The 25,380-nt window shown below is 33.9% G+C and overlaps 1 protein-coding gene across 3 annotated transcripts in view; it reads right to left on the reverse strand.

Annotated features, from left to right (window-relative positions):
- The window catches only part of LOC123562378 (diacylglycerol lipase-beta-like), a 40,504-nt gene extending 15,489 nt beyond the window's left edge, over nucleotides 1-25,015 (reverse strand). For 2 of the 3 annotated variants that reach the window (XM_053537247.1, XM_053537246.1), the window contains exons 1-12: nucleotides 24,857-25,015; nucleotides 20,015-20,134; nucleotides 19,008-19,484; nucleotides 18,306-18,396; nucleotides 17,844-18,001; nucleotides 17,105-17,296; nucleotides 15,929-16,084; nucleotides 12,876-13,005; nucleotides 12,331-12,414; nucleotides 10,985-11,140; nucleotides 10,242-10,369; nucleotides 9,834-9,975 (exon numbers count right to left, since the gene is read on the reverse strand). In XM_053537247.1, the coding sequence (XP_053393222.1) occupies nucleotides 9,834-9,975; nucleotides 10,242-10,369; nucleotides 10,985-11,140; nucleotides 12,331-12,414; nucleotides 12,876-13,005; nucleotides 15,929-16,084; nucleotides 17,105-17,296; nucleotides 17,844-18,001; nucleotides 18,306-18,396; nucleotides 19,008-19,484; nucleotides 20,015-20,109 (1,809 nt within the window). In that variant the 5' untranslated portion in view covers nucleotides 20,110-20,134; nucleotides 24,857-25,015. The remainder of the gene's footprint in view (nucleotides 1-9,833; nucleotides 9,976-10,241; nucleotides 10,370-10,984; nucleotides 11,141-12,330; nucleotides 12,415-12,875; nucleotides 13,006-15,928; nucleotides 16,085-17,104; nucleotides 17,297-17,843; nucleotides 18,002-18,305; nucleotides 18,397-19,007; nucleotides 19,485-20,014; nucleotides 20,135-24,856) is intronic. The other variant, XM_053537248.1, reaches the window with a different exon arrangement.
- Between the last annotated feature and the right edge of the window lie 365 nt (nucleotides 25,016-25,380).

Below are 25,380 nucleotides of genomic sequence, written 5' to 3' on the forward strand. Positions count from 1 at the left end.
CCACTCAAGCGTTATATTAACTTCGGATCACGTGCAATATTCACAGTTGAATTTAAGGTGTACTGGCTAGCGTTTCAGATCGATGTTAAATTGAATAGCTAGATTTACATGCCACGTGGACGATACAGAGCGCGCCAGGAACGTAGAGGCAAACCAGCTTGTTTGGAGGATGTCCAAGGAAAGCAAACAAAAGACGGTGGATTTGCCAATAAATCTCATGTATCAAACAAATGCTGGTAGGTTTTTTGCTATTGATTTGAAACACGCAAATAATTTTATAGTCTAATAATTACCGTTCTTCTGTTGAGAATCTAAATATGGGGTGTGGCGGCCCTAATTCTTATGATTTGCAGATTCGAACCAAACCATTAGAGTTTCTCGTTTAACAACTGTAAAATTTGTTTTTCTGGTACTTCCAAAACACGAGATTCACAAATAGCATTTCCGCTAACTATTCGCAAGGTGCTCGTAGAGCAAGTTAGTGACGTCACGTTGCATAGGACGAGGATACTTTGCACATTTATTTCTAGCAATTAAATAGCATATTTGCAGAGGGTCTTACATTAATTTCGCCTTGGAATCTAAAAGGGACCGTTGAATTGTCTAAATAGTGAATGGCCCAGTATCATGAGTATGCGGGTTAAGTTTGGACGAGTTTATCAGAACTGGGCAGAAAGATTGTAAGGAAAAACTAATCTAGCGTCTTAGATAGTAGATAAATTTGTTTTATTTTTTATACTAGTAGCTTTATGTCAATTGATGTTCAAGTAAGTTTTTACCATACATGCGCTTACAATCACCGGCTGTCATCCTGCGATAAGTAGCACAGGACCGGGAGAATCCGCCGGCATGCGTGAAACGTAGGCACCTGCACAAGTCTGACCAGTTCTATCGGGATCTTAAAATCAGCAAATTCACTAGTCAAAATTTATGATTTAGAAGTACTTACAAATTTGCCCCTGAATGATCTCATTAATGTATACGAGTCCACGTGCATTCAAATAATAAGAATTTAAGATCCACTGTTTAATTTCAGATTGGATAAAATCTAACAAAAATAAAGAGGTCGAATTTGTTAGGGTTGCATGTCGACCTTTGAAATGTTTTTCTTTGTAATACAGGTAATATACAGCTATACAAAGTTGTCAGGTGTAAATTTAGGCTGTTCCTGGATAAATTGGTTTGCGCAATGTTATTTGCAAACTTGTTTATACAATATCTTTTCAGCATAGTTTTTAAGGGATAGATGAAAAATTGCCTAATATTGCAGAAACAAAGAGTGATTGAAATGTAACCAAATACATGGATGTAGATTTACATCCATATTGCTATATTAATTCAATAAAATGTTATGACATTAAACACATTGTCTTGGCCTACAGTATGTCACGGTCAATTTCAAATTAAATTCTTGTGTACCTCTTATTTTTCATGCAAATCGTGTATAGTTACCGTCATTGAATACAAACGAATACAGTTCTTTAATATATAGTTATAAATAGAAAATGATAACGCTATTAGAACAGTTGATTATGCTTTTCTTTTCTTTATATTAAATCTGGGTTTTCTTTACAGTCAGTCACACACTGGCCATAGCTTTATGAGATCAAGTGGTTCCAACGTTGTTTGAGCGGTGAATTTTACGCCGATCAGATGGAGAAATATGGCCGATACTACAAATTTCCGGTATTGTAAGTCTGATTTAAAGGAATTTCTACCCGTTAAATAACGAATCAAATGAAAACGATGGGTGCACCTGGAACGCAAATGTGTCTATGTTTTAGCACATGTGTCCATTTAGCTGAGATTTTTGCCGTTTATTCAAACACTTCTGTACAGTCCGGCGGGGGAAGGAGATTTTTGACAGTTTTTGACAATATCGCATCAAATATAGTGTTAATCGGGAACAAGTAACTGTTAAAACACGTTTTATGTAAAGGGCTACCTCTTTAAACAAAGTGTGTGTATTTTCATAGAATTATTCAGGGTTATTTCTGAAAGATCGGCCGAAAACCTAATGCAACGCCGTTTCGAGTGGGTCGCTATGCAACGCAATCAAGTGGATACCGTTCTGTGTCTTACTTGCGAAGTCTTATCCGTCTTAAAAACAGTCATTAAAGCCTAACAATGAATAAATTTAGAGAGTTTTATAGCATTATAATGATCCCGCCATTTCTAATATATTGTACTTTTACATTTTATGTTATCTTAACATTTAACATATTTTTGTGGACATTGTCAAAAAACATCAACACAAAAATATAAAGCAAAGATGAACATCGAACAATATCATTAAGTAAATAATAGTAATAGTTCGTAAAAACAAGAACCATTTCACGGATATTTTTCTCCTCCATGAATGGTACTGAATTGCATACCAAAAGCGGGTTGACTCTTTAAATCAGTATAGTTACAGTTGGTTACTTTTTAGTCCCTTAAAACCAGTACATTGCGATTTCGTTACTGATTTGTTGTGCATTTAAGCTGTTCATACAAAATAAATAAAATTTGGTCCATGATAAAAGTATTGATCAGTTGTTTGTATATATTTTCATTCATATTGCTGGTGTAGCGTTCATTTATTTTCAGAGAGATAAATCACAGAGAACGTTAAAATTGGCCAGGAAAAAGACAAGATTTTATTTGTCCTCAATAAAACAGAAACGACGTAATAAACCTCTATGGTCGGCGTTCAAAAATGAAAATACAAATGAAATACAGACACCAATGAAAGAAAATAAACGGACCAGCAATACTAATAGAGACGTGTCATCAAGCAAACGATTAAGAGCGTTTTCTCCATGTTCTCAAAGTGAATAATAATAATAATAAAAAAAACCCGAAAAGACTGCTAACTCTAACTTCAAGCACCAAAATATCAAGGAAAAAAAAAACAACTGTTCACAATAAGGTATTAAAAGAAAGAGTTTTATGTGATGAAATATTTGAAGAATTAACAATGGAAGAGACAGATTTTTTAGACATTGCAAGCGACAAGGCTGTCCTGAGACAACTTTCTGAAGCAAAAGATACATTATTTTACAATATTTCTAACTCTTATCAAATCGAATAAGTACCCGTTGGCAAACATCGCTTTTCTTCTTCGGTTAGTACAACTGTGGCACATCTCTATTAGTATTGCTGGTCCGTTTATTTTCTTTCATTGGTGTCTGTTTTTCATTTCGTGACCTCAACGCGAAACTAGTCTATGTGTATATAGAAATAGAAGCAGATAGACTAGTTTCGCGTTGAGGCCACGATTTGTATTTTCATTTTTGCACGGGACCATAGAGCTTTATTACGTCGTTTCTGTTTTATGGAGGACAAATAAAATCTTGTCTTTTCCCTGGCCAATTTTAACGTTCTTTGTGATTAATTTCTCTGAAAATAAATGAACGCTAGCACAGGAATATGAATGAAAATACATGTATGTACAAACAACTGAGCAGTACTTTTATCATGGACCAAATTTTATTTATATTGTATGAACAGCTTAAATGCACAACAAATTAGTAATGAAATCGCAATGTATCGGTTTTAAGGGGCTAAAAAGTAACCAACTGTAACTATACTGATTTAAAGAGTCAACCCGCTTTTGTATGCAGTTCAGTACCATTCGTGGAGTAGATAGATATCCGTGAACTGGTTCTTGTTTTTACGAACTATTACTATTATTTACTTAATGATATTGTTCGATGTACAATATAATTGAAATGGCGGGATCATTATAATGCTATAAAACTCTCTAAATTTATTCATTGTTAGGCTTTAATGACTGTTTTTAAGACGGATAAGACTTCGCAAGTAAGACACAGAACGGTATCCACTTGACTGCGTTGCATAGCGACCCACTCGAAACGGCGTTGCATTAGGTTTTCGGCCGATTTTTCAGAAATAACGCTGAATAATTCTATGAAAATACACACACTTTGTTTTAAGAGGTAGCCCTTTACATAAAACGTGTTTTAACAGTTACTTGTTCCGGATTTACACTATGTTTGATGCGATATTGTCAAAAACTGTCAAAAATCTCCTTCCCCCGCCGGACTGTACAGAAGTGTTTGAATAAACGGCAAAAATCTCAGCTAAATGGACATGTGTGCTGAAACATAGACACATTTGCGCTCCAGGTGCACCCATCGTTTTCATTTGATTCGTTATTTAACGGGTAGAAATTCCTTTAAATCATACTTGCAATACCGGAAATTTGTAGTATCGGCCATATTTCTCCATCTGATCGGCGTAAAATTCACCGCTCAAACAACGTTGGAACCACTTGATCTGATAAAGCTATGGCCAGTGTGAGTCAGTACGATTCAAAAGTAGTACAACTGTTTTGTAATGGATAATTGTTTCAATATTAGATTCCCCTTTTATCAAAGATATCGTTACAAAAAATCTTACTTTATCTTTTTATTCATATCGACGTCAAATGCTCACAAGAGGTTTTAAAACAAAATGCATGAGATCTTTTGTGTTAAGAAGTTGAAATGTATTTAGCAGTTTCTTTTTGTTTGGTGTTTTGGACCCATCCGATACCGGAGAATGTTGCATTACTGCGTTTTTGTTTTGGAGTTGGAGAGGAATTTTTTGTCAAAGCTCGAACTTTCGTACATGACCATTAGCTACATTAAATGTTTGAGAGGCTGTTTTGCATTTCCTGTAATACATATAGTTAAAAGTAAACAACGCTCAATTGGTCTTAAGCATTTCTTGTTAAAAAAAAAAAAAAAAAAATCTGGGGCGGACCGAGTTAGTAATATTATGAACTTGTGGTCCAGCCCAACTATTTCATTATTCTTAGAAAGTTTTGTTTTGTATATACAGTACATGTATTTGTTTTTAAAAAAGGAAGGAAGGTTTAATTGAATTAAGTCAAATCACCTTAATTATATTAATTAATATAGTTTGGGATTATATCGGTATGACCATGAGAATATTAGAGTAAAATAAATAAATAAATATATATATATATAAATAATGTGGTTAGCTTTTCTACAAAATTTAAGGATTGTCATTAATTCTTGATAGACATTTGTTTCGAATTCTAACATACAGCTGTTATATATTTATTTTGAAGGGCTTTACTTCTAAGGTTACTTGTGTCAGGTAACATGTTATTTTGGATGGTATTCACGGGGGATAACAGCAGATATAACTGTTTTTTTTTTTTTTTTTTTTTTTTTTTTTTTTTTTTTTTTTTTCAATTGTTCCCCATTGACAGTGTCACTGTTTGTTTTGTAATTAAAGATTATAATAGAATATCATAGTTGTAAATATAAGATAAGCTGGTATGTTTTAGGCCAATTCCAACATCGCGTATCATATTGTTCTTAACATTTCTTTTAAATTATCAAATTCTATTACAACATATTTGGCTGTTCAGGACAAGTTTATCATTTGTGTAGCGAATTTAGAAGGTTGTCACAGGAACGGGTAATACTGGGTTTAGTTGATCATACCAGTTGTCCGCTAAGTTATATATTTAAAAACAAAAAAATCGTCTTATTTTTGGTCTGGTCTGAGTAGGCGAACTGTCAACACCAAATCATTTTCGAATAGATCATATAACACATGTCAACGATATAAATTTGTATCACGATAATCGGTATTCGATGTTTGTAAGTCACATCAGACATCAAAAGAGCAAACCAGTTTTAAGCTTCTGCTTTATAAAGGTCAATTGTAGCCGCAGTCTAAAACTTCTGGAATTCTTTTAGAAATGCGACACAACATTGTGTAAGTGTTGGCAGGGTCAAAACGGGTTTTTAAATCAGTGTATGTAGAATTTACAAATTAGTCAAAATTATTCCATGTTCAGATTCTTTATATTTATGACGGGCAATCTTAGCGAGTAGGGATATTGTCCATTATGAAAACTTATCTCAATAATTCCGTGGATCGCGCAAAATTTGTTGGATTAAGATCATCATTACCGAATTTGCTATATAAACAATTTAAGTCTAAATACATTAAATATTTCTTTGGAATTGACAAAACTAAACTGATACTTTTACTAAAGACAGACATGTCAACGTCATTTATAGGCATTGGATTGAATTCGTATTCGTGTGCGTGTTAAGATTTTGAAACACCATATAAGTTTCAAGTTTATTCATAAGTTCTCAGTTTATATACATACAAAAATACGAGATAAATACAAGTTTTTCAAAGAAAACATTTCATTTAGTCACGCAAATATGAAGGCAACACATTGACTTTGTTTTGAGGAAATTATTTATAGATATTCAAACACGATTACAAGGTTAAAATTAGGTAAGATTATGTCAGTCAGAGAAGTGTGTCGCTAACCGAAGCGAAGTGTAATATTGAAATAGACACGTGCTTGCCTGACCATTTATTCGTAATGGGACTTCAGTGCGATTGTGCAATCTATTTATAGAATGGTTTGTTGGTGCTACTGGACCGAGGAAATCTTATTGTATGTACTATTAAGATTTGTATAGAAGTGAATTGTATTATATCGTCATGTCTAATACGACTAATTTCCGAACTCGTTGAAAGGAGACAGTTTTTATCGCCTAAATTAATGGGGTAAGAGGTTGGATTCAGATTTTAAATAGATTGATTGGGACATAATTATTTAACTCAAATTTGTATTCAAAGCAAATAAATTGTACATAATCTATTACTTATTTCGTTTAAAGGTTGAACCTGAGTTGTATTATACACCATTATCACGAAAACAACGATTTGGTTAAAATTTCTTTCTACATAAAAATGTCTTATACACAGGTTTAACGTAATTTCATTTAATCTGCACGTGATGTTGGCAAGATTTTGCCGTGCATGTCATGTCTGTTAAGTTGCCAGTTTATTTATATTTAAAGTTACATGGTTCAATTAGGTTCGTTTATAGAACAAATATAATTGTGATAAAAGTACAATATTTGATTTAAGAAATCTAACTCAGAATTTTTGGGGGATAAATTTTGGCAAATTTATTGTGGCCGAGAAAAATTCTGTCGACCGCGGGGGCGATCGGGCGTGCTTACGAACGTTGTCATAGTATGGATGTTACTATGTAAAAGGTATTGCTCTAGTGCTTTGGCAATATCTGACTAGCCTTGCTTAAATGTGTCATAGCCTTGCTTATGTCATAGCCTTGCTCATTATAGTATAGTTGCCTTGCTTAGAATTACAGTACGTTGCCTTGCTCCCTTGGTCCGCTAAATATTCCTTCATTACTTTGGCAGCCAACCGTCGAGTTATGGGGAATGTTTAATTTACTGTGGTGTACTGTAGCCTTGCTCCGTTGGTCCGCTAAATATTGTGGTGTACTGTAGCCTTGCTCGCTTTGCTTAGAATCACAGTACGTTGCCTTGCTCCGTTGGTCCGCTAAATATTGTGGTGTACTGTAGCCTTGCTCGCTTTGCTTAGAATCACAGTACGTTGCCTGGCTCCGTTGGTACGCTAAATATTCCTCATTACTTTGACAGCCAACCGTCGATTTATGGGGGTGTTTGGTTTACTTAGGTGTACTGTGGTATCCCTTGCGTTCGTGTGGTGCTGACTGTTGCTTCCACAGCAAACCGTGGAGTAATGGTGTGGTGCTTTACAGGCGCGTCTGGTTTCCTCCCGGTCGACAGGGTTACTACAAACAATGGAGTGGCCAAACTTTGCCATACTATTTATAATAACTTTCATATATAAGTATGAATTACATAATTAAAGTTGTTGCTTGTAGTATCATATGCACCTATAATCAGTATAGCCTATGTGAATGTCATAATACCTAAATGTACAAATAAACATGTAGTAAACTGTGAATATTGCAGTTGTTTCTTGTGTAGAATTTCGGGTAGTAAAATAATAAAAATTATTTTGCCTAAAAATAATTGCATTATTTTCTCACGAAATGAATGGATATCTTGTTGCTAGGTGTGTAAACTAGAAACTATCCTTGTTGTCAAGTAATCTGGTTTTGTGATTTATTGGTTACCTGTCTAAACACAATAGAGTAATGATGAACGCCTTAGCGTCTGGGAACCACTCAAGCGTTATATTAACTTCGGATCACGTGCAATATTCACAGTTGAATTTAAGGTGTACTGGCTAGCGTTTCAGATCGATGTTAAATTGCCCACCCGCCACACCCCAATAATAAAAATTTCTGTTGTTATGCTAAAACTAATTATATTATCGCATTTTAAATTCTGCTATGGCAATCTGACTGTTCTGTGAAGTACTTATGTTACAGATGATATGCTGCCATTTGGATGTTAACATCGGAAGTGAACAGAATGCAGGCACCTTACACAGATACAAAATTGAACAGATTCCTGGGCTACAAATCAATCGTGAAACAGACAAATCCAATTTGGTATTAACTTTTTCCAGATGGCTGATGATGAGAAACCTAGATGACAATTTACCAAGTTATGCATTGAGGACCAAAAGAAAAAAGAAAAAATATAGACATTTTAGTTATACTGATAAGAATTTATTTAAAGTGAATCTAAAACTCAAATTAATCTTCTTTATCTTTATACTGATGTCACTCCTAATATATTAAGGGCCGAGAAAAATTCTGTCGACCGCGGGGGCGATCGGGCGTGCTTACGAACGTTGTCATAGTATGGATGTTACTGTGTAAAAGGTATTGCTCTAGTGCTTTGGCAATATCTGACTAGCCTTGCTTAAATGTGTCATAGCCTTGCTTATGTCATAGCCTTGCTCATTATAGTATAGTTGCCTTGCTTAGAATTACAGTACGTTGCCTTGCTCCCTTGGTCCGCTAAATATTCCTTCATTACTTTGGCAGCCAACCGTCGAGTTATGGGGAATGTTTAATTTACTGTGGTGTACTGTAGCCTTGCTCCGTTGGTCCGCTAAATATTGTGGTGTACTGTAGCCTTGCTCGCTTTGCTTAGAATCACAGTACGTTGCCTTGCTCCGTTGGTCCGCTAAATATTGTGGTGTACTGTAGCCTTGCTCGCTTTGCTTAGAATCACAGTACGTTGCCTGGCTCCGTTGGTACGCTAAATATTCCTCATTACTTTGACAGCCAACCGTCGATTTATGGGGGTGTTTGGTTTACTTAGGTGTACTGTGGTATCCCTTGCGTTCGTGTGGTGCTGACTGTTGCTTCCACAGCAAACCGTGGAGTAATGGTGTGGTGCTTTACAGGCGCGTCTGGTTTCCTCCCGGTCGACAGGGTTACTACAAACAATGGAGTGGCCAAACTTTGCCATACTATTTATAATAACTTTCATATATAAGTATGAATTACATAATTAAAGTTGTTGCTTGTAGTATCATATGCACCTATAATCAGTATAGCCTATGTGAATGTCATAATACCTAAATGTACAAATAAACATGTAGTAAACTGTGAATATTGCAGTTGTTTCTTGTGTAGAATTTCGGGTAGTAAAATAAAGTGAAGCAGCAACCATTTTTTAATAACAATCTGAAAATTAGAGCACAATACTGAAGTTACAATGGATAAGTTAATTACTAAATTAATGCTAATAATGAAAATGGTTGTAATTAATGTGTTGAAACTATAATAAAGTGGCAAAGTAACTGTTAAACTGTAGTGTAAATCAACAGTTTGAAATCTTTCCTTACTATTACATGTGTTCATTTGCTCAAAAAGATAGTGAAAAGTCACAAGTGCCTTTCTCTAGTATACTTTTACTAATAAGAATGTCAGAGATAAGTCTTATTCTGTGATACGATACACTACCTATCTCCATTACTGTATGCAGCTCTGCATCCAATTGTTAAAAGAGCTGCTAAAACAGACATGGTTAAGCTACTAGGAGATAAACTTGACAAGGAAAATCCACATAAACAGTAATGGTTACCTTAGGACTATCAGTGTCATGAATAGCTTGCAATAATCTTGTTTTCAGGTCCTCCATTGTATGTATACCGAGGCGTGGGATAATGTCTTTACCTAGCACTACTGAACACATAAACTCCTGGCAATATTGACTAGCACTTAAACTGAAAAAAGTGAAAGTACAGGATATGTTTCAGTTGAGAGATACAATGATAAAGAATTCATGCAAGAGTAATGTTACTGAAAAACAAGTTGAATGTGTAGTGTAGATGACGTAAGCATCTATTGTAACAGTGTTATTTCTCTGAACATCAATAAACGTATTATCTAACTGTAAACTTTACCCTAAAGGCCACTTTGAATCTAACTGTAAACTTTATCCTAAAGGTCACTTTGATTCTAGCTGTAAAAGTGGGTATAAAATTATTACCTCATAAGTCCTCCAGGAGGAGAGAATGTAAAGCAGATGAGATCTGGGTATTTTGGTTTCAGCAAAATGGCCAACAGTGCTGCAGTACCTGCACCAAGGCTATGGCCAGTAATAACTAATCTAGCACCCTGAAATATACATAAACATTTTATAATGGCGATGTCATTCAACGCAATTATTAAGGAGAAAACCAGTCTGAGGCACAATCACTCAAGAAGTGACTAATTTTACAACAAAGAATTTACATGATATCTAATTTTGTTCAAACAAATATTAATTACAACATAATTTATGACACTAAACTAAAACCCTAACACAGATTCTGCTAAAGCTAATGTTGAAGACTGCACCAAATTTCAAGGCAAGAATTTTAGAATGTTATAACTTGCTCTCATCATGATTTGAGCCAGAGAACGACAACATCTACATCTTTATCATGTCTCCAAACTGTCTCAATATGACATGCAAACCAATGTCATTTTATGATTTTGAATAGCTACATATAATACAATTTGCAGCTTTAAAGACGTAAAAATCAAGACTTTAAGTATTCTATTTAAGTTTCATGAACCAAAATGCTTTGTTAAATGTTCATCTTTCTTTTTAAACCTGTAAGAAAATTAAAGTTGCAAAGGCTGACAAAGTTGTGTTTTCTCATGAAGTGACTCATCTGCAGTTCTACCAAAGAAATATAACATGTCTAATAAAGATTGTGAGATTTACAAACCATTTGTCTACCATACCTGCGCATTATCAAATGCCTGTTCGAGAATACGCAGTCTATCTAATGTTGATTGTACATATTTAGCTGCAAGAAGCATGCCCCTGTGGGCCATACAGTTTTCTAGTCCATCTATACCTAGCGAGTCACACTCAGCAGTTAAATCTGTTATAACATCCTGTAACAAGGATATAAGTAAGATTTATTATTTAAATGATATACTGTGAAATCATGGGCACGCAATTTCTTACAGGGAAAACAGCTATTTTTCTGGGGATATAAATTCACAGATTTCAACTTTATAACACAAAGTGATAGAGGATATTTGTTTGTTTTGAGTGAATATGGTATATATCTCACTGAGGTGAGAAAATTTCAAATATTTTCATGAGCGTGTAGCGCGAGTGAAAATGTGAAAATTTTCTCACTTCGAGGTGAGATATATTCCATATTCACGAAAAACAAACAAATTTTCTTTTTATTTTATGCTCAATTATGTTGAGAAATGCATTTTGCAACAGTTTTAATCTCAGCGCGGGAAACAGACGCACGTAAACAGACACGACGTTCAGACATGCTTTGACGTTATAAAGACGCATGCAGCATAAAGTTCCATTTTGTTTTATATTTTGCTGCATAACGGTATGGAATTCTCTTTAAGTAAAATAATTTGATTTGAGAAATATATTATAAAGAACAAAGTGCGACTATAATTTTCATCCTGTTTTAAGCAAATAATTTAAAATTCATACACAATGTATGAGGGGGCGGAGCTCATATCTCTCACAGTGTGAAAATATAGATTTCATATTTTCACAGTGTGAGTGATGAGATATAAAAATATTTAACTGATAGGATACAGTATTTCATTAGTTAGCATAAAATAAAGAATTTTACCTGTTCACTGGAAAATTATTGTGTGGATTGACTCGACCATAAATAGTGATAAATTCACATTACAGCAGAATGATATAAGACAGGAAAAATCAAATCAGAAGATATTTCATAGTCAAATGTAAATGAGTAATTACTTTTTAACAATTGTATCCTTATCAACTCTATGTAAAACTTTACAAAGGAGTACAATTTGAAAGAACTTCTTCAGATTTTTACTGGCATCACCCAATTTATTTGTGTAACCTTTTTCATCGTTTTGTATACATTGTTGGTAGAATGTTAAAACTTTGTGGTTGTTAAGGTCTTTAGCTTTCCTAGTTGCAGATGACTCCAAAAGCTTTTTCAAGAATTATTCAAGGCTTCCACACTTCCACATGCACCCTGGTAATGTGAAAGAATTTAAATGTTCAAAGGACATTTGACTTCACAGCAGAAAGAGGTATGGTTCAACAACTATAATTATATACATACCCTTAATGACAGAGTACCTCTCACTGATACAACTACACTCTGTCGCTGTCTGTCTATGCTTACAAAAAATGGAACCTCATATATCTGGAAAAAAGAACAAATTCTGTAAACAAAAAGACTTGTATGAATATAAACCAAATACATGTACACTGTTCTGAAATTTCTACTTTAAAATATATCTGGATGGTCTATATCAAAGATCACAAATTAACAACTTGTCATGTCTTGTGTTCACAGGATTTTTATTTCCAAAACTCTCCCTATTAAATTTAATAAGTCAAATGCAACCAAATGTATGTTAAATGACTGTACTCTTGTCACGAATAATGGAACTACTGTACTCACATTATGAAAATCAAACTGAAGTTAAAATACTGCCCTCTTTTCATGAAACACCAATTATCAACATGAACACTATGTATCAAAATCGTATTCAGTATCAAACTAGTCTACAATGTCATAATCATTCCTGGACACCCAAATGACAGCCTATCAAAACATGATTACAGGCAATTTGAGCAAGTAATGGAGCATTTCTAACATACTTTGTTATGGAAGCTTGCATATATAATATCATCTTGGTGAACACCAGTGGTTTTTCTGATAGATGCTGTGTTACATCTACAGCAATTATCATCTCTAATCTCATTGGCTGTCATACAGCAGGCACAGCATCTGAAAATAGTAAATTCATGATCACCATTATTTTACACAAACACATAATAATTAACAAGCATTCTCTCATGAATTAACATATCAATTCAATTATTCCATTTATGCCTAAACTCTTATAAAGTAATGCGCAAAGAACATCTTCATTGATAATGAGATATAATTTTGTTGTCATGAGATTCACTGGACTTCCGTCTATGTTCTTGTTTACAGTTCAAGATCCATTCTTTTCTATAAAAAAATATTACAAGAAATTTTCTTAATTTGAAAACCCAGCATTATTTTATTTATACCGTATATCTAATATAATCAACTAGTCAACTTGACCACAAGCATAGTGCTTAAATATTTAACAAGAAATTTGTTTGTTTCTTTTATAGGGTATTACACTATTTTTAAACAGCATTTCAGTTATACATTGTGGTAAATCAACATAACCAGTGGTGTGATTGGATTTTTCATCAACTCTGACCAGTTCTAAGCAAGTAACCTACAACTTCTCAACAAGAATTAGAGGTTAGAGGTGATCTTCCATCACCCACTGACAAGAAAACACGCCTTTTCAAAATTGAACCTATGACCCCAAGATTGGAAGTTTTCTGCATTACTGATTGAGGCAAGAGGATAGATTTGAAATTAATTTGATCAAAACTTTTTCTTAGTTAATTACCAACCCACAATTAAGAGAGAAATATCAGTCATACAGAATACCTCTGGAGATTCTTCATATTTTTCCATTAATTATGTTACAAAAACTGTATTGTATATGACTACTTCAGGCTAGTGTGAGAGTTTAAGAGTATGTTCCCTTTGTGATCTTGATACTCTAAAAAAGGTTTACCAATACTCTCTTCTGTGGACACCTCCCCTAGTGCTACATTAACTCTCTTCTGTGGTTACCTCCCCTAGTGCTACATTAACTCTCTTAACTGTCTGGGGAGATCACTATGAAACTGAGGTGTACCCACAACAAAATAATCAGCACAATCATATACTTCACACACAAATCTATATACCAAGAAAATTCAATTGTGATATATTTTTCAAGCTTACATATGAATAGTTTAATTATTCTGTTGTCTTTAGAATGCTTATATTAAGAATAAATCACAACATTACTACATTTTACGAAAAATATTCAATTTCAGTTTTTTTCAGATTTGGACGGAAACTGTAAAACTAATCTAAACTATTTCAAAAATGTTATATACATTCAGGACTACAATCATAAAGAAATAACTACTTCAAACAAAAGTACAGACAGGAAATAAACAAGCTTTGCTAGTTAGCAGTGAGGAATAACAAAATCAGTTGTGGTTTTTATAAAATTTGAGCTTCACCATGAAAAAAACCAACATAGTGCATTTGCGACCAGCATGGATCCAGACCAGCCTGAGCATCTGCCCAGTCTGGTCAGGATCCATGCTGTTTGCTTTCAAAGCCTACTGCAATTAGAGAAACTGTTAGCAAACAGCATGGATCCTGACCAGACTGCACGGATGTGCAGGCTGGTCTGGATCCATGCTGGTCGCAGATGTACTATGTTGGTTTTCTCTGGTGAGGCTCATATGTATAATGAATATTACTACATTATAAAAAGTTTATTCTGGAAAAATATCAAACTACAGTCAAACATGTGCCAAAGACCATCTGTGAACAGTGACCACTTAACTCCATATGTTCAATTTTAAATTTATACATTTTCAGTACATAGAGTATCTAAATCTGTGAATGAAGACCTGCTACATATAAAAATTATTTCTGCCTTTCCTATGTGTGGTCTTATATACAGGCTTGACTGTATTTGAAAGATGAAAGATATTATATTATCTTAAAACAAGAGATGTTAGTAAAGAATACAAATGCCAATCAGAAGGTGGTTATGTACTATGCCACTCACATAATCTCTCATCCAAAGTACAATGTAAAGCCCAGACTTATTTCTAATGTTTTGATTTACAGAAATTAAGAACTGAAAACTGATATAACTCCAATTCTTTATTGTTTTTTGTCTAACCAAGTCCCCAATTTGGCAAGTTAAACTTGCTCTTAACTTGCCCCCATTAATCTTCAAGTCACCCTATTATTAGATAACTTAAAGCGATGCTTGAAGGAATGCATCTAACAAGTTTTATATTTTCTTAAATTTCTTAAAGATTTTTACACTTAAGCAATAAACAACTAGTTTAGACATTACTGATCATCTAACAGATGTTTCATAATACATGAAAATATAATCATTTCTGAGAAGTTCAAATATCCTCTGAAATTTGATATCAAAGTTTGACTTGCCAAACAATTTTTTAACAAGGACCGGGTGCCATTTTTTACATTGGGGCTTCCATACCAATTTTTAATAAAAATGACCATAACTTTAGGTTTTTTCTACTTTATAACTAAACACCAAAAAGATCTATCAATGACCAACTAAATGACAGTTGCAAATCCATGCATGGTAAAGGATTCCCAGCACAGATATATAAACAGAGATAGATGAGAACACTGCAGAACACTAGAGATATTAATTTTTCTACATTCAACACAATCATTTTGTGCAAGAGAAAATGTTTCTGAGCAGAAAACAATTGTTATAATATCAAAATTTTACTTTACAAAACCATTTAGTCCTTTCAAATATTTCATCAGATAAGGAATCAAAGTATGTGACCACAAGACAACTGCAAGCCGACACATCATACAGTAAATACTTTGAAAACCGACCCTCTGAAAAACTTCCAGAAACAATAAGAAAATCACATAAGTTAATTTTTATAAAATAGTACAAAACTAAGTATTCTTTATTCTGCTGGAAAATTGGCTGACTTACAGGTAAGTTTAAACACTTGAAACAATAAGTCTACTAAAAAACAAGCTATAAAACAAAACACTCAGAAACATTTTCCCGCGGTTTTGTTACACAACTCACTGTAAAGACAAGCAAAGCTCATTCAATTCCTTTTCTGTTTCAATTACAGTCAAACTCTGTTTTTTAAATACATGAAAGCAATTGAAACATGCGTCCCAACAAGAAAGTTGGCTACTTGTCTTGCTATATCTTAGACTTCTGGGTAAACATGCATAGCTGAAAATAATACATGAAGCAACATTGCGATAAACTGGCACAGACATAAGAATATGATGAAAGTTAAAATTTAGGACATTCTTAGTAACTAGCAAACTTTAATGTTATAGTTTTGGTATGAAATACAGAAACAATCCCCCCTGCTCGCTCTGACCAAAGGAGAGGACAACCAGAAGCTAACATTGCTTTCCTAACTCCTGTTTTTGTAATGTTACATAAAATATGTTAAAAGTACACTAATGTGGCCAAAGCAGGCAAAATCCCACATCACTGCTTTTAAAAGTATATCCAAAGGTGTGTAATAATTAAATTTAAAAACAGATAATTATCCTCATAGAAACTATTATTTTTTATTATGTCAATTTCGCCGGCCTTGGTCAGATTGATCAGAGGGAATTTCTCCTGCAGATATATGATACAGTTTACCATACAGAATTTCAAAGAAACATTGAGACACCAAATTTATATGTCTTTATATACTTAAAAACTATTTTATATAGTTATATCAGAAAAGCTTATTTATCTTAGACTTTCAAAAATTATATTGCCGATCAAAACATTTTTGGTGTTTTAATTTCTATAAAACATTCTAAATGTAATTATTCAAGCCAAATTTCTCTGTAGTATCAAAAGTACTACGATATCCGTATCAATTACTTTACAACATCTGCCCTATGTTAAAGTAACCTCACTAAGTATTTTTGTAGTCAGGTAAAGGGAGACAACTTTTAAAGGCCTGATAACCATAAAACATGGAAGGAGCTGCAATACAATATACATAAATTAACGTCTTTGCTAACATGTCCGTGTATCATGTACTATGATGAGTCTATCTCACAACCTACTTAAGCTAAAAATCTGTAGATGCATGACAGGTGAAGAAAACTGCAGTCTTTGCATATTTTCGTATAAAATACAATAACAAACAGTTCAGTCAGGAAAAACTGAGCAATAAAATGAATACTCTCTGTCTCTTTTATCATTTCTATTCATGTTTTACAAACTTAAAGGACAACTTACTTGCACTGTGAAGAAAGCTGACATGTTCCTGTCATAAGGTGAGTGAATATGTACAAAGGCCAGCCATAACTGGCCATTGCAAACTTCATATAGTGTGCCATCATTTCTATTGTCATCCATGGTTTAGGTGTTGTGATGCCTTGAGTTGTAGAAGTTGAAGGTTCTGGTGTTACATTGGCACTAGACAGGGGTCTGCAAATAGTAAGACATATTTAACAGGCTGTTAACATAATAATAAATCAGTAGTCCAATAGTCAATAATACAGTATATGAAGTTTAGTTTTTTTTCCACTTTCTAGAACAAAACATTTTATATACACAAGCAAAGAGACATGCAAGTTGTGAGTAGTAAAAAAACTTTGTAAAGATGCACATTGTTTATACAAATCATTTTACACTTGACATCACAACAGAAGTCACAAAAATATCTTTAATACTTAAAATATTATGCTTAAGCCTTAAAATATCTAGAAAGCAAAAGAAAAAAGGGCCAAAAGTCTCTAACAAATCCTTGACCATTTGACCTTGAATATGTCAAGACATACTTTATCATGAAAGGTGACATAAAACAGGATTGAAAGTTGTTTAAAGGCTTTTGATACCTCTGGATAAAAAGTGCCGAACAAAATTGTTTAAACTGACCTTGAAGTTGCATATAATGATGCTACATAACAAATTTGGTGAAAATACATTTAGTGGTTCATTTAGAAAATCAAGGTTTCCATTTTCTGACCATTACCTTTGTAAATACTGTTTTTGCCCATCCTGTGAACTTTGACCTTGTGATCTTTGTGAACCCTCTACTCTAACTGAGGATAGTCTGTATTCTTCTCTCTCCTGTTCCCTATTTACCAGGATCAAACCACAGGCTACATCTGTCGGTACTAGATCCACTCCCTGTTCACATTCAATTATTGTTAAGTAATTGTGATAAAGAATTATCTTCAGACATTCTAAATCTGATCTGTATGACAATCACTTAGTCTGAATGCAATTAGTTTAATCCTATTTATTCTACTTTGATTGAAAATTCTCAGAACTAATGTTAACTACTCTTGATGACTGTTTCCTAGACTTCTGACTTATACTCATACCTAAGAGACAAACTATGGAGACCACAGTAAGATTCTCCTTCTGACTAGGACCTTAATTCAATTCAAAGCCAGTTTCAACAGCTATTAAACTGTCAATTTAAATATACCTTGAAAAAGTTGGACATTATTTCAGCTACTCCACTGAAAGCATTTTTGCTATTTTCATCACAGCCCACACAGCAGCACAGAATCCGGCATCTGAATAAAAAAAAAAGTCTTGGTTTGATTTCTTTTTTATATTCATCATTGTACTTTCAAAGGAAACTCTACTCTGGCTTGATATGCCCTATCTGCATTGCAGTACTTTAAAACCAAGCTAAATCAAGCCATGCTCATATTAAAAAATAATACCTTGAAAATAATTCTGACAGTAAAGCCTGAAAATCTATTAGAGCATTAAGAAACGCAGACAGGAGAAATGAAAACCCACTACATCTCAGAAAATAAATACAGGCAGTGAAGCCTGAAAATAAACTACACCAGACTATTACTCCTGCATTAAAGCCTAAAAATCAACTACATCCCAGAAAATAATAAAGATTCCAATAAATGAGATTTTATATTGGAATTACATTTCAAAATCACATTTAAGGAACCATAGAATATCTCACTGAAATAACAGTATAATACATCACCACAAAATATGCAAAATATAGTCATTATGCATGTAGCAGTTGACCCAAAAAATACCTTGTTTTTCATTATATAATACAGCAAATATTCACAGCAAATGGAAACATAAAGACTGTATTCTCTTTTTAACACATTGAACTTTTTCTTTAATAAAAACATATTCCATAATCTCTCACCTAGTCTCCCAAACTCTTTTTGCCGAGTTGGAAATCTCCATATCATCCTTGTCTTTATGCTGTTGTCCTCCATCAGCTCTTGGATGTATGGCTCCCAAAGGATCAAACACAACAGCTATTCCAATGAGGACCACAATGCCCATCACCCAGCCAAATAGAACCACACCTTTGACAGTGAGAACTACATGCTTTTCACATCCACTCGACATTCCAAATGCCCAGTATGTTCCCATAATATTCCAAGCCAGCTCAGGAAAAGTGATCGCAAATTTTACATAAATAAGTTTAGACATTTTTCTTCTGGCAGCGCAATTTGTAATGGTTCCTTGCATACTGACATAAACGATAATGATTGTCATTACAATGCTAATGGCAAGCAGAGAAAGTAGGCCAATATAGTATGTATGCAGCAAGTTGCCATCATGACAATCTAGAGTATCCTTGTGCAGATGAAATATGGCTGACACTACTGTTATCCTGGAAAGTAAGTAAGAAAGAATTGACAGCATAACTCATTATAATGTAGCATCAACATCAAAAGGTATGAAATGTTACAAGGAAAGGTAACACTGTTATTACTTATGTTCTCTGTGTCTGTTACTTCTTTAAACAACTTGGTTAGCATTATCGAGGATTGAAAGAAAGACTTCAATTACTGTGAAATAATTATTTTTTCTGGAGAACTAATCGGAGTGAGCTCTGTGGTTGAGGCAATCCACAAAATTTAAACACATTGAATCAGTAAAATTCAGATTGATTTCATGTTCAAAGGTCAAATCTACACATTTATATTCCCACAAACTAGCTGATTTGGCCAAAACAATGAAACTTTACACCCAGTTAGATGATTTCACAGCAAAACCTACTTGTAAGTTGGTGTTTTGACTCCTTTAATTACAAAATGATGTATTCATTGCTACCATTTTTAAACTATTTTTCACATTAACTTGGCAAAATGTTTTCTAAAATAGGACAAACAAACAGAAATGATACAAAAAACATCTTACCATATAACTCTAAGAATGATTTCTCCAATGCCTGGATAGACAAAGTCATCACTACCAATAGACCACTTCCTGTTGAATGCTACCAGCTGAGGCATCTTCAAGTTGAATATTATTTGTCCACTGTAAAATTAAAGATAAAAAAAAACAACTTAAGTATATATCTAGAATATTTCTTTGTTTCAGAGAAAGATTAAAACATCTTTCACGAGAAAACCAGATGCAATATTTTCACAAATGGCATTGCCAAAGATGTAAAATATGGTGTTCATGAGTGAAAGATATTTTGATCTTGCATGTAAAACAAACAGATTTTATTTTAGTGTTTTGATTGACTTTACCCATGTTATACCGGTAGTTTCTTACCAGTGAAAAATATATTTGATATTTTTCACTGTGAAAAGTGCCAGATGTATTTCACTCTAATATTCAAATATTCACTGAAAGGCATGCAATAAAAAAATATATGTAAGACTTCATATGAGTTGAAAAAAAACAAATACATTTGATATAGATACCTGCAACTTGTAAATTAGTTTTGGCTAGGAAATAAAGAACCTAGTCCAGCTTACAGTTGTTCTGATAATAAAATATTTGAAGAAAATGTAATTTTTCCATCTTGGTTTATCAGGGAAAGGTAAAAAAAAGATTTATTTCAGTCGGCAGACACTCTACCATTTAGTATTTACATAAGTTCTGAAGAACTTTTATAACTGACAATATTATAATAAGTGTAAGTAAAATCTCATTACAGCTAGACATGCTAAAACAAGAGCTGTCTCCATAGGATGACACATGCCCCCGATGGCACTTTGAATGAATAGTTATGGCCGATGTTAGAATTTAGGACCTTTGACCTACGGAGCTGGGTCTTGCGCGCGACACGTCGTCTTACTGTGTTACACATTCATGCGTAGTCATTTGAAAATACATGCATGAATGACAATGATATGGACCGGACACGCCCATCAATGCACTATCATGAAAAATGACCTTTAATGTCTAAGTGTGACCTTGACCTTTGAGCTACGGACCTGGGTCTTGCGCAAGACACGTCGTCTTACTGTGGTACACATTCATGCCAAGTTATTTGAAAATCCATCCATCGATGACAAAGATATGGACCGGACACGCCCATCAATGCACTATCCTTTAACGTCTAAGTGTGACCTTGACCTTTGAGCTACGGACCTGGGTCTTGTGCGCGACACCTCGTCTTACTGTGGTACACATTCATGCCAAGTTATTTGAAAATCCATCCATCGATGACAAAGATATGGACCGGACACGCCCATCAATGCACTATCCTTTAACGTCTAAGTGTGACCTTGACCTTTGAGCTACGGACCTGGGTCTTGTGCGCGACACGTCGTCTTACTGTGGTACACATTCATGCCAAGTTATTTGAAAATCCATCCATCGATGACAAAGATATGGACCGGACACGCCCATCAATGCACTATCCTTTAACATCTGTGACCTTGACCTTTGAGCTACGGACCTGGGTCTTGCGCACGACACGTCGTCTTACTGTGGTACACATTCATGCCAAGTTATTTGAAAATCCATCCATCGATGACAAAGATATGGACCGGACACGCCCATCAATGCACTATCCTTTAATGTCTAAGTGTGACCTTGACCTTTGAGCTACGGGTCTGGGTCTTGCGCGCGACACGTCGTCTTACTGTGGTACACATTCATGCCAAGTTATTTGAAAATCCATCCATCGATGACAAAGATATGGACCGGACACGAAAATTGCGGACAGACTGACCAACAGACCGACAGACGGTTCAAAAACTATATGCCTCCCTTCGGGGGAATAAAAAAAAATGAAACAATCTATCTTGATGATTTTAGAAATTGTGACAATGGAAGGAAATTGGTTATGATTTATTTTTCCTTCACCTACACCATTTTTTTGTAAACACCTAAAAGCTAGCATTTCATAAGAATGTTTGAAATAAGTGTAGTATGTGCTTGCAAGTTCAATGATGTTTGTAGGTAACAAATTATCAACAGGTACAAATTATCATTAAAATATTACATTTTGTCTATATTTACACTAAATACTTAGAAACTGGAAGTAATTACAAAATGTACCATGTATGCAGACATGCACAAAGGGTACCCATATGAAACTATTTAGTGCTAGACAAAAAATCTCCACAACATATCGGGATATTAAGACATGCTTAGTAAAACACCAAATTTTATTTATAGGCGGGTCAACATTTCTGGGTTTCATCTTAATGCACTGAATCCAATATTCTCCAAAACTGTAACTGAAAGTAACTGCCAAAAATGTAAACAACTCTTCTAGGTTCTGACTGGTCATGTATAACTTTGTATAGATTTACATCAATAACTTTTAATTCACTTTAATCACCTTTAAGAGGTTGACCTTGTTCCATTATGAGTTTTTAGATGCATGAAACATGACACTAGTTGATAATGATATTACTAAAACAGAGCACAGTATATCCACTTGTAAATGCAAGTAGAAATAGGCACCGGGCAAGTGGAATTTGCTATAGTAATCATCCTTCAGGATAAGGTGCGATTTTCAATAACATATATAACATAATACAGTAAAAACGGAGTGATTCCAGAATGTATACCTTGCATACCAATTACAGGGATATACATACCGCGAATGTCCTATTTTGACACTTAACATGAAAAGTGCTTTACATTTTTTTCTCTTATTTATGCTCAATGTGCTTAGATTTTTAGAAAAACTATGTTTGAAAATTGGTGTGTCTTTAGTTTTATTTCACACTGATCCCAGAAATTAAAGAATTTAGCTAAGTGACTGGTCGTTATGGTTAATCTTTGCAATTTTTCTCTGTTAATTTTCAATGAAGTTGCTTATTTCTGCCATATAGATCTGTTTTACATTTAGTTTGACCCGTTGTAAAACAGAAATGCTTTCTTGTCTTAGATTAATCTAACAACTTCTTTAGATTGGAAGTTAAAATCCACGGTAATAGGAGAGATCGCTGTGACATATCGCATTAACACCTGTTTATCCGGTGGTTGGAAAAACAAATGTTTTTACATCGTTTGTGTATGGGATCGGAATTTTTAATTTTTAATAACTTTTTCGCTCATTTATGGATTTTAAAAATTCAAAAAGTTTTGAAATGCTTACGATTTTCATATTTTCTCATTTAAATATCTTTTTGAAATGAATAACCATTTTGAATGACATATGATTTTAACAGCGGCGTAGCAATGCTCCAAACTTTAAGAAAAACCACTGTAAGTTAAGCGTTCATAATAAATCCATTTTATTTCGAAATGATAATTAAAACTAATCAATAAATTGCTTGTTTTATATCCTTTCCGTTGATAAAAAAAATTATTGATATCATTTGTGTTTTAAGAAAGTTTAAGCCTTTAGAAAAACATCAGTGTTTGCAAAAAACATGGAGTTGATGGACGCTCGGCCTCTGCCCACCCGATATTTTCTTATCGGTTCTAAAAATAGAAAATACAAGGGATTTATATACAAACACTATCTCTCCTACAGGTATATGCTAGAAAATATGCTAAAATTCCCCACCTCTATTCTTTGAACAACAAAAATGTAACTTTTACCTAGATCTAGTATTTAGACAATTTTTTTGCCAAATAATTAAAGCTAAAATATAAATTAATTAAACACAATAAAATTTATCCTTTTATACAATCATTGGCGCACAATCATTATGTTATAAATAGAGTCCTATAAATATAAGACTCACGGTAATTGGTATATCCCGCGACAACCTATTTTCGGACACAACCCATATTTGGCTGGCCCCGGTAATGTTTTAGTTTTCCTGGAAACCAGCCTCTTCCGGTTTCCCACATGCATGCTTTGTTTACAAACACCATACAAATGTCACGCTGGCAGTTTAGAAGAAAAATTGAAATTAAAAGGGTAAGCAAATGATAAAAACTTACATACTGATACATTTTAAATTTTTTTCACTATTCCCAAAATTTCACATCCAAAATATGTGTTTTTAGAAATAAATCTAATATTTTCATGTTGAAAGCTTTGGTCGTCCGACAGATTAGGTTATTTTACAGGCTCCGCCCCCACTATCAAATTTTGCAAAAGTATACTTCACACAAAAAGCTACCACTTATAGACCAGTGGACCTTACGAGGTTTTCTTAATCAAATGGTTAATAAAATTTTAAGTAGTAAAAAATTTTTTTTCTCTGTTTCTTTTCAGAAGCATGTGCCCACTAGGGGGTCATATAGGCCTTATGCTGATAATATGTAAGGGATGGGTACACTTATCATTTTGTATGTAACAGTGAGGGTAATCAGAATAGGAGACACGATCCTGTGTCCAATTTCTGCTGATCCCACCAACTAACTCTATAAACTAACACTGAAAATACTTTGTAAATTTTTATACGTTTTGGGTAGTTTTCTTGTTACTAACAGTTACATTTGATGTTCGAGATTTGTTTAAACTGTTTCTGACTTTTTGTGACGTATACTTTGGAGCGCAGTATATTTTGAAGCAGGTGTCCGGAAACGGATTGTACAACTTCCGGTTAATGGAAAAGTGGGTCAGCCATGTTGGAAAGGATATCTAAAACATGCTGCGGGATGAGGTTTGTTTACTTGCGTATTTTTTAGGATAAAGGATTGTTGAACAAAACTCCAGCATTTATAATTGTTGAACATTTTCCACGTAGCGAAACCGTAGCGATATACCGTTAGCTGTCCGAAAACGGGTTGTACCGGGATACCAAGTATACCGTTTTTAAAATTTAACAGACTTTAAAATAGACCTTGTATCAGCAAATTAATCGATATGACAGCCATTTATCATACTTATTATGTATCTTCTATATAAAGTCTGGCTGATTCTTCAATTTTGATGAGTTCAATTTGTCATAAGCCGGTTTAAAATGTGATATTAAACATTTCCGTTTTGCTTCCTGTTTTGACATGTTTTGACAGTCGCCATGTTGCCATATGCTCCAAACACATTTTGTAAGCGAATTTCTAAGCGGATCCTTTAATATCATTTCATCCAATCACTCAAAAGGATACAAATTGCGTACTGTCTATTTCCCGTATTACACCGTACTCTTTAATTTACTTTAACCGTTTACTTAGACTCTTCCACGCGTTTATACTACATATGTATTCGCTAAGACAGATCAGTGTAACAGACTAACTGTTTACTGAAAAATAGTTTGATCTTGCATTTTTGGTCTCATCAAGGGTCTTTTTAATATAAACTCCGTCTAATCATCGTACATGGTTGTTTTAAGAGAAAAAAAATAAGCTTGTTGCATAGACAGTTTCTGACAACAGCATTTCTCTGACTCCTACGTACAAAAGCTATGGTG

Source organism: Mercenaria mercenaria, chromosome 2 (genome assembly GCF_021730395.1).
Source record: "Mercenaria mercenaria strain notata chromosome 2, MADL_Memer_1, whole genome shotgun sequence".
Taxonomy (NCBI): domain Eukaryota; kingdom Metazoa; phylum Mollusca; class Bivalvia; order Venerida; family Veneridae; genus Mercenaria; species Mercenaria mercenaria.